General features: G+C 37.0%; 2 protein-coding genes across 2 annotated transcripts; one reads left to right on the forward strand and one right to left on the reverse strand.

Moving 5' to 3' along the window:
* Window positions 1-1,055: 1,055 nt before the first annotated feature.
* On the reverse strand, window positions 1,056-4,986 carry LOC122064374 (40S ribosomal protein S15a-5-like). The gene is made up of 3 exons (XM_042628084.1): window positions 4,786-4,986; window positions 3,030-3,190; window positions 1,056-1,327 (listed from the first exon to the last, which is right to left on the reverse strand). The coding sequence occupies exons 1-3, from the start codon at window positions 4,913-4,915 to the stop codon at window positions 1,229-1,231; spliced, it is 390 nt and encodes a 129-aa protein (XP_042484018.1). The 5' UTR covers window positions 4,916-4,986; the 3' UTR covers window positions 1,056-1,228.
* Window positions 4,987-7,523: 2,537 nt separating this feature from the next.
* On the forward strand, window positions 7,524-10,066 carry LOC122064385 (F-box/LRR-repeat protein At4g29420). Its single transcript, XM_042628102.1, has 2 exons — window positions 7,524-8,034; window positions 8,727-10,066. The coding sequence occupies exons 1-2, from the start codon at window positions 7,578-7,580 to the stop codon at window positions 9,611-9,613; spliced, it is 1,344 nt and encodes a 447-aa protein (XP_042484036.1). The 5' UTR covers window positions 7,524-7,577; the 3' UTR covers window positions 9,614-10,066.
* The last annotated feature ends 520 nt before the right edge of the window (window positions 10,067-10,586 follow it).

Here is a 10,586-nt window from a genome sequence, read left to right on the forward strand (position 1 = left end):
ACTGATACCTGCACGATTGACCGTATCGATCAGGTGTATAAGCTAGATCGGCCATGATGACCTGTCACGAGTTATAAACCTACAATAATGGTTTAAAGTATCGGTATCGTATTGGCCTATGGGGGGGGCATAGCAGCCAATACATATCAATATCAGCTGATATGCCCGGTAAGTATGTCCCTCAGTACCCTATCCCAAAGAAGTGGCCCGAGTGACTGTTCAGACTGATACGGATTGATTCGACTCAAATGCATATTTCTGAATCAGTCTAGACCGTGATTTAAAACCTTGCATCCTCCCATAATCTTAAGATTCTAAAGTGACTACAGTATACGGATTTACTCATTTCGGCATTCATCCTAGACAATCAACTCTCAGCCAGTTTTTTCTTTATTTGTTGGAGGTAGAGGTAAAGTCTGCTTATGAGAAAGCTTCAGTTTGAACCTTAAACTACATCGGCCATGCATGAGACCCAGCTTTTGAAAAATTGATCAATACCAACAACCCAGTCAGGCCTGAGTTGCAAACCTGTGAGCATCAGCCCCAGATCCCTAGAATCTATTCTTTTGTGTTGGATTCTGAAAGTGGGCTGATTATTTTCGAATTTTCATAATATGAAACCAAAACCAACTCAAAAATACTACTCTCATGAGCTTAAATCCATAAACAAGCTCTTGCCCATGGTTGCTAATGTTGAAACTCCTGATGTAAACATTTATTACTGCATCTATCAAGATCCTTTAAAATAAATTCATGCTCAACACATTTTTAAACTAAAAATTTCAGGGTTGCGCCATAGATGCAATACAAGGGCTAGCAATTGGAGACCAAACCTACCTGCTATCTCCATCGAATTTTCCTAATTATGTGCAATGTTTAAAATGCAAATGCAGGTTCATGTCGCTTGCATATCACTCTACTAACATCAGAGGTATATGTACACATTGTATATGTTCCTAAATACCAGATTCTCACAAAGAAAAGATAACATCTTGGATTCTCTCTTCTTTTACATTTTTTTTCCCCAATGAAGTTTATATAAATTACTCAAGCAATAAAATCCAAAGCCTGGATATCAATTTGCATGAAAATCAGAGAGCATGTTGTGTACATGAGAAGCTAAACCTTAAACAAAAGCATAAGTCTTCTCCAAAATGACATACAGAGCTGTCCCCCTCTCTCTCTCTCACACACATACGTCCCATCCAAATGAAGATATGATGGGTAATTAATGAAAATAACCCAGAACCTGACCTCCAACATTTTGTCTTATAGCCTCCTCATGATCCAAAACACCATTGGGAGTTGTAATCACGACATAACCCCACTGCATAAGGGAATGAGTGTACAGAAATCAGTTGATCATCCTTTTTGTGGAAAAAAGAAATACTAATAATGATAATGGACTATAATTTTGTAAATATTGTAAACAAAAGAAGATTTACAGTTTCAAGAACTGGGGACATCAAGGTTATGATACCCCCTTTAATCCATAAACATGCCATGGCTTAACAGCAGTGAAGCCAGGATTTCATTCCAGCAGAAGCAAACACGGGCAGAGCTATCCAAAAAAAAAAAAACAAGAAGTTATGGTACAAAGGTAGATTCTTACCCTAAGAACCACTACTACAGTAGTGGTCAAGGCCTTGTCGTAGTTGTCGATGTGCTGGAAAGCATTTGGCTTGAACAACAGAACAAACAATAGGATACAGATTTATAGTTATGCAGTCTACACCTCTACAAGCGCAGCTGCTGTTGTATTGTTTGCCTTAACAGAAATCTACCCATTAAGAAATTACGATAACTCAATTGGGTAAGTTGTCAATGAAAAAGATCCACTCTCTGGTGTAATATTGGTATAATCAAAGCCCAAATGCAAGAACCAACTATGACTACTATACCATTATTCTGTCTTTGAATGAAACAATAATATGATTACCCAAAGGGGAGGGGGGGGGGAGGACGGAAAGAATCTACCACTCCAGGATCCCACACCAAAGATTAGACAATTCCAATAGCCTAGTCTAGAGAGGGCACATCCCAGTTTGCCATGTGGTGGGCTGGGCTAGCCCATTACAAATATATTGGTTTTCTTCTTTTGTCAGTAATATTGGTTGAGAATATAATTACTGCATCCTTCGTATTATATTTTATATTAATCTATTTAACACAGATACAGACGGGGCAAGGGAAAGGGGGGGGGGACAGCTATGTAGTTTAAGGGGGAGGGATCTGCACACAACCCACATGTATTGGCATCTCCCACGCCAAGCCAATGAGCGCACAGGAGGGAGTGCTTCACAATTCGTATACAGGGAGGCCCACATGGTCAGGAAGGAAAGAGAATGATAGAGTGCGTGTACCATTGGCAGTGTGTACTTCCTTTTCCCTCAGTTTAATATATCAAACATCATCAATGTTCCTCAGTTTAACTAGACCAGACTTTTTAGATTCAAAATAGACGGTACAAGCTGCAACTAGAACTGACAGAATGGAGTTGCCTGTGTAATAAGGATGATGTTTACCTCCATATCTAGCCTAAATGTAATATATTAATAGAGAATAAAATTGAAAATTATGGGTTCAGAGCTCGAACTGGCTATCCCAGACTCTCAGTGGCACAAATAGACAATAAAACTATATAAATTACAGATTCACAACTCAAATCAAGCCATTTCAGTGCCACTAACATACAAGAAGGGGTGAATTTTTTTCTTTGCACCCTCTTTAATTCATTTCTTCACTAGAAACATTACTTTTTTCTACTTGGACACATTCAATGGAAGTATGCAAATGTGCCAACATATAGAAATTCTCTAGGCTACACACAAGTCATATATCTGATTGGAAGTTGGAATGTTGTAACACCTTATTAACTACTACTAAAATAGTTAACTACAATAATTTAAACAGGTTCTTTAGGTATTGGATATCTGAAGATGAAAGCATAATTAAAAAGACAAAAAGAAAAGGAGGACACAAGATTAGTCTTAAAAACAAAAAACAATAGCCAAAATAAGGAAACACACCTGATGAGTTGGAAGCATACGAGTTCTATAGGTTTCAATTTCCTTGGCTTTGATATCTTGCCTATAGGTGAGTGCTTTACAATCATTTACCCTGCCTTGGAGTTCAACAGTTATCTTTCCTACTCTATGTGGGTCAAATACCTGAAAATCTTTGATATAACCTGGAAAGCAGAATGAAATAAGTCGGTTTAAAACATCAAAGTTCTAATCGAATTTGAAACAAGTGGCACATGGATTGCTGCCATGGATAAACATGTTGAACTGGAAGTCTGAACGTAATTCAAGAACCGTAAAGGACAAAAACAAAACCTTTATAAACTTAATTGAAGTCAACAAAACATTATTCCAATTACTAGGGGCAGCTACGTGAACACTCTTTTTCCAACACAATCAAAACAAGTCAAGAAGGTTATTTAAGTCAACAATGCAAATCCAGTTCACCAATATCCAGATAAAAGTTATTCAATTACTGCAAATCTGACATTAGGTTTCTAAAGAGTAACACCGCACATCACAAAATCAGCAATTGTTAACTGATGAGAAGCAACAGAGACAAACTTGTTGTCTCTCCTCAAAATAACTGCTCTCCTACACCTTTTAAGCATTAACTAGATACCTGATTGACAACAATGTTGCTTTTCCCATTTTTTTTTTTTGGACCTTTATTAAAATCACTAGTATACAACAGTTTGAATCCAGCAGGGCAAAGAGAAACATTTGAATGAATAAATTCCACCAATAGAAAATGTCTCCACTTAGAACATAGCTGTTTTTGTTTCAACATTTGTAACGTATGAATGGCTAGAAACCCTAAATCAGAAACATAAGATGAATTTGGCTTTGAACAGTAGCTAATCTTTGGTCAGGAAGAAGTACAAGATGGTGACCAAAACTCAACAGGAAGATAATCAGAAACCCCTAAGAAAACCTTTTGTTTTCTTTGTTCATTTTTCAGGCTGAAGTCAAGACTCTGACCTTAAGGTTTCCATGATGAGTTCTCAATTAATGGAGCAACAAAATCAACATATAATAGTGAAGGTTAAGAACTTTTCAATTCAGGCTAATTTAATACCTCTCAGTTCTAGAATCTTCTCAGGACTCAAGGAACATGTAGCAGTCAACACTACTTGGATCTTCAAGATCGTGGAAACATGACAAAAAGTGTCATGCAAACTTGTAACCTCTCCATTGTTCAACAATGACAATAATAATTTTATTATCTCTTTTACAGTTTACCTAGCCCTCTCCTGCTTTGCTTACAAAGAATATAGCTGGTCAGGTTCTACCTTACCCATTGTTCACTTTAATCGAAATCTCTGATATCACCCCCTTTTTTTTGCTGGTTGGTTGGTGGAGGGTTTAACAAAGCTTTGATTTCATCAATTTCCACATTCATGTGCAGAGTAGACTTCAATAAGCTATGTCAATCCTGTGGAGTTTAAGCAACTTATGAAAATCAACCTGGGGCATTTTCCGTTCACCAAACATAATACAAAACACAAACAGAATTACAAGAAACAAACAATACTCATCTAATCCTTTACCTACCCATAACAAAAAAAAATGTTAATTTTTCCTGGATAAATCACGACTGAAAAATGCGACTTTTATGTGGAACAAAATCATCTCAATTTCATTCTGACAGAGCCCAGGAGATCCTAAGAATTTTAGCAGGACAAAACATAATAGATCCATCAAAAAAAAAAAAAAAAAAACCGAAATTAATGAACAGTAGTAACGGATGGTGATGGTTTACCTCGATCTTTCATAATCTTGAGAAAGGAAGCCATAGTGTTGGAGATAGGCTGCAGGTTTGCTGTTGCTTTTCCTCTTTTCTCGGCATTCACAATCGTTCTCAATGCATCGTTCAGTATCCTCCTCCCCATCTCTCTCACCCCTTCTTCCAAGTCCCACCCACAGATACACTTTCGAGTTTGAGCTCTGATTCTGAAGAAGTCGAGGACCAAAGAAAGGGTTTTGGTGGGGTAGGCTCGAAATTTTAGAAATCGATCAGGGGTACTTTAGGCATGGTAATACACTAATAGTCATCTGCTGACTTTTGATGCGGTTCTAATTTGTTCAGTGCATTAATTATTTTATCCGTTCGACCATGACCAATAGCCATTCGTTTTAATCGATTTGGGTTAATCGAATCCAACAACCAAGGAGAGAGAGAGAGAGAGAGAGAGATGACCTTCTCTTTAGATTGGGTTGGGGCTCAAACTATCGGTGTACGATGTCTTGTATTCCGTCGCAGTTTGACCCAATGAGTACTACTGTAGGTCCTTCGACAGACAACACAACGATTCCATTTACCGATAAACGGGCCGTGGGGGTTGAAAGGATGGGGGCAAAAGGCTCCCTACATAGCGGAGGTGTAGGGGGCATAGCCCCTCGCTTGAATTTTTTATTTGAGGGTAATTTTATACTTTTAATTTTGGGTTTTTCGTTATATATTTGTAGCGAGATTTACTTTCTCTGTAAGCAATACTAAGAAGTGTGAAGACGAATATTGTAACCATATTCTTCATTGATGGTGACGCAGGATCTTATCTCACAAAGGACATAGGCGATCTTGTCAAACCTCATAAATTTGTGTGCATTATTTATTATAGTTTTTCCATTACCTTCTGCATTTCTTTTAGGGTATAGCCCCTCGCTTGAATTTTTTATTTGAGGGCAATTTTATACTTTTAATTTTGGGTTTTTCACTATATATTTGTAGCGAGATTTACTTACATACTTTCTCTGTAAGTAATACTAAAAGGTGTGAAGACGAACACTGTAACCCTACTTTTCATCGATAGTGACGCAGGATTTTATCTCACTAAGGACGTAGGCAATTTTATTGAACCTCATAAATTTGTGTGCATTATTTATTATAGTTTTTCCATTACCTTTTGCATTTCTTTTAGGGTTGCATTTATACACAAACGTGGCTTAAATTCAATTCCTTCAACACTTCCCCTTTGGTCTGCGATTAAATGACTTGTGAAAAAAGGGAAAAAATTTAGACAAAAAATTAGAAACTTTTAATCGAGATCATTCATGACCAATTCCATTGATCTGATTTTGATTTTTTAAATAAGTGGGCGAAAACGAAAGGAAAGCTAAGGCAGTGTTTGGTAGGCATTCAGAAAAAACGTTTATAATTTTTTTTTCATTTATGGAAACAAAAAAACGGAATAAAACATTTAAGGCACCGTTTGATAACGTTTCTGTTGTTTATGTGTTTATAAACAACATAAACGGCTTTCATGTTTCCATAAACAAAACCGGATTTTTTGGTGTTTGATAAACCTATTTCTCGAAATGTTTTTTGCAGACATAATGCCACTAAAAAACCCATTAGTATCATCGGATGCCCAAAAGGGAAAGAATGCTAGGTTGCCTCTTTTTAGATTTAAATAGTTGAGAGATTTATCGGGGCACAATAACATTTTTTTTTTCTCTCAAATTCGTTTATAGAAACGACAAAACAAGTCCAACTTGTTTCATCAAAATCGTTTATATAATTATAAATATACATAAATTTTGATTTATGTTTATAGAAATTGGTGAAACTGAACAACTTTATCAAATGCTCTTTAAGTTGTTTCTCAGTTTCTAAGAATAAGAAAACGCAGAAACGGCAAAAACGGAACGTTGTCAAAAGGTGCCTTGGTATCAACTTGGTGTTTTTCGTTTTTCTGGAACGAAAATGGACAAAAGAGGCTAGAAACACAAAATGATGGAACGACGAAACCTTGTTCCATCATTTAAGATTCGTTCCTACAAAAAAAAAAAAAGTGAACAAGTAGGCTAATTGTTCTTGAAATAGGTTCATCAAATACTTTTTTTTTTTTTAAACGACATTATGGCACAGAAACTGAAAATTGTCTTTTTGATATGAAACGTCGTTTCTGAAATTAAATGACTACCAAATGCAGCTTAAAGTGTCAAGCATTGGGACCTATTGGGTCATTAAGGCCCTGCTTGTCTGACGGATAAAAATGAGTGGAAAACTTGTGTGGGTGGATCTATGGATTGGGTTTACACGGAAAGTGAAGGAAAAGAAATAATGAATATATAATTTTTAATGGGGTGGGATTGAATGCAAAAGTGAAGAAATTGAGGTAGGTGGAATTCCATGAGAAATAGAGGAAAGGGAGGAAATAGAAGGAGAGAGAAAAACAACAACAACTTATGAATGAAGTCGTACCGATTTGAAAGTGAGAAAAATTAACTGCCACATCAAAAGACAAAGATTATTGCATTAAATGATATTTTCTGTTAAGTTTTTCATCCAATTTATTTAAACACTCATATTTAGGATTATCGAGTTAATTACGCATATGGGATCTGTAAACTGACCGGACCACTAATTAAATAATCAGTTCAATCTGATTTTAATTGAGTGGATCTTATCCGGTTCATCCGGGCAGCCGGTTTTAACACGCGCTCCATCATCAATTGCTGACATAGAAAATCTGATATAAAAGAGAGGTTGAAGCAAAGTCCTGCAGCTCTAATTCTGAAATCCCAAATTTTTTTTCTCGTTTTCGCAACATGGATGCGCTTCCTTCGGTTTTAATTCTGGAAATATTAAACCGAGTGAACGATTTCACTGATCTAGTTCGTTGTAGACTCTCTTCAAAAACCCTAAATTCCCTCTCCTACAATGTTCGATCCTTGAACCTCTTTTGCTCCTACGATCGGTATTTGAAATCGAAAGCACCGGGGACGAAAGCTTCTGTCACTCCATTCAAGAAGGTTATCAAACAAGTACTCCAGAATTTGAGAAATATTGAATATGTAGCTATTGGCGTTGAGAAGCCATTTCGTGGGCTATTTGATGATGATGATGGAGACGATGAATCCGATGATCTCTACCTTTCTGACGTCAATTTCGTATCAGAATGGCTGCCGGAAATTTCTGGAAGTCTGAGATCGCTATCGGTTTCTGATTTCTGGGCTCAGTCTTGCTGGCGACAGTCCGAGGTTCTCTCTCGAATTTCTTCGTGTTGTAAGTTTAATGGGTTCCATATAAATCTTTTATTTGAAGTACAATTATTTCAAAATCTCCAAATTAAAGATTGGAATTTTTTTATATTGGGAATCCTTGCGTTCCAATCCGAAGTGACTGCCTTTCTTGGATTTTATAATCTGTAAAAGCTTCGGTTTGCAGTCACTAAATGGAAAATTGTGGTGACCATAATTTTTTTTCCAAACTGAAATCTAAAACATCTTACCCAGTTCCACACATGTAGTATCTTATCATGTAGCTCATAAATGTAAAGATGCATCTTCCTTTGGTCATACTATCATGATCAAGGAGCTGTGTTGTCTTTACCAAAAAAATTAAAAAGGAGCTAATTGATTCTGGACTTCCTAATTGCTGCCAAAACTCGGGAGTTGGATTAAAGTGGATATCATAAATGGTTTTGGTCAGTTACAAAGGTCCATACATATGCTTATGTGCATAGGTTTTTTCCCAGTAACCATATGCTTGGTGGGTGTACAGAATCTAGTCTTTGTAAATAAATCCAGCACTCCATAAGTATATTAGCGGACCACAGGGCATACTGGGTGGACTGGAGCATCGATTTTAAATTCCAATAATTCAATTTCTGCTTGATATGGCAGGTTGCTCTCTTGTATTGTGTCATGACCAAACAAGGTAAGCTCTTTACTGAAGTTTGTATATGCATTTTGCAGGTCACGTTCTTCTTGAATTAGAGCTTAAGAATGCTTGGCTGTCAGTGAAGGGCTTGAAACCAATGCCAATGCTCACGAGTTTGACACTTGAATATGTAAGATTAGATGATGAGGACCTAGACAAGGTGAACCAATGCTTCCCCTCTCTTGAGACTCTTAGTCTTATTGGGGTTGGAGGGCTTAAAGAACCCAAGATACATCTCTGGCAACTTAGAACTTGTCATTGGACGCTATCCAATGCTCCAATCTCTCTGACTATACATGCCCCTAACCTTACTTCACTCAAATTGAACTGTGTCAAACCGAGGAGTCTAGTTCTTGAAGCACCATTGCTCTCTGCTCTCTATCTTTGTATTGAAGGAACAGATAAGTTTGGATTGGCATGCTTATATCATTTGAAGTCCCTCTGCATTAAAACTGCTGATATTTGCATCCTTGGACAGTTGTTTCAATATGGCAGAACAGTCAAAACTTTGGTGGTGGATTCACCTAAATGGGATGAACTAGTTGGAGTTGGTGGAGAGGTAGGCTTTGGTGCTTTGTCAAGTGCTTTTCCAAACGTTTGTGATCTTGAATTGGGACCTAGGGCATGGTCGTCATTAGAGATGTCTTTTTGTATGAGAAGCTTGAATGATGGGAGTAGAATGAAGGATTTGAAAAGATTGATGATATATTTGGGGTTATCGGAATTTAGAGTTACGTGTTCATTCATTTCATCTTTACTGGATCATTGTACCAACTTGTCAGACGTGGCATTGCTCATCCATCGTGATGTCAGTTTTGATGTTGCAAGCCGACTCAAGTCCAGGTGTATGACAGATTTTCCTGGGTTTAGGTGGAGATGGGGGATTTGGAAAGAAGAGACAAAAGACATTTGGATCTCTTAGGTCTTAGACTCTTAGTCAACATGTCCAAAGGAAGAACTACACAAGGTCCCACATTTTTGTACAGGGATATTCTGTAGTTAGTTTCTGCAAGCTTGTTATTTAAGAGCCCTCCTGTACTGTAAAGGCTGTTTATAAGCACAGTATTGTAACACTAGATCCACATCCAACATGTTGGAAACTGTCCCATAAATAATTTCCATTGAAGATAAGCACAGTCAAAATCTGTGCATGGATGGCCATCAAATTCTCTGGAGGACATGAGAGGATAGTCGGGTGGTTGCGCAAATATGCCCCCTCCTTCCCCCCTCCCCTCATTTCATGTATCCAATAAATGTGGAAATATGTTTATTAATTGTTTCTATGCTTGTATAGATGCCCAAGGGCGTGTGATTGAAATATATGAAAAATGGTGAACTTTGTTTCATGGGAAGCATCGACTTCTTTTTTTCTCCTTATCTTTGGCGGGATAAATGAGCAGCTTTCAGTATGGGCTTTATTTCTGATGGGTGGCTCCGTCGGTGCCCGACTTTTTGAACTGTTATTGATGTTCCTGTTTATTCAAGTCTGTTAGCATGTTTGGATTTTTCTGAGAAAATCAAAAGAGTTGTTCTGAGCTAGGCAGTTTGAGAAATTATAGTGCAAGTATAGTAATTTTCCCACAATTCTCTTCGATGTAAAGCATTTGCCAATTTACAAGTTAAGGAGTTCCATCACAATGTACGCAAAGATGTTGGTGAATCGATCTTTTAGATATTTGGGTCAATTTTTTACATTAAAAAAAAAATAAAAAACCTTATTTGTTAGGATCCTAATCGAACCAAATGTTATCAGACATTAAAAAAGAAATAAGATTTATCATCCATGTTGATTGAAATAGTAAAAAGAATATAATTCTAGTCAGTTCTTTATCGACTTGGATCGGTATCAGTCATTTTTGCCCCTTGTTTTTTCAAAAAAAAATACATTTTTTACT

This window comes from Macadamia integrifolia, unplaced genomic scaffold (genome assembly GCF_013358625.1).
Source record: "Macadamia integrifolia cultivar HAES 741 unplaced genomic scaffold, SCU_Mint_v3 scaffold164, whole genome shotgun sequence".
NCBI classification, from domain to species: domain Eukaryota; kingdom Viridiplantae; phylum Streptophyta; class Magnoliopsida; order Proteales; family Proteaceae; genus Macadamia; species Macadamia integrifolia.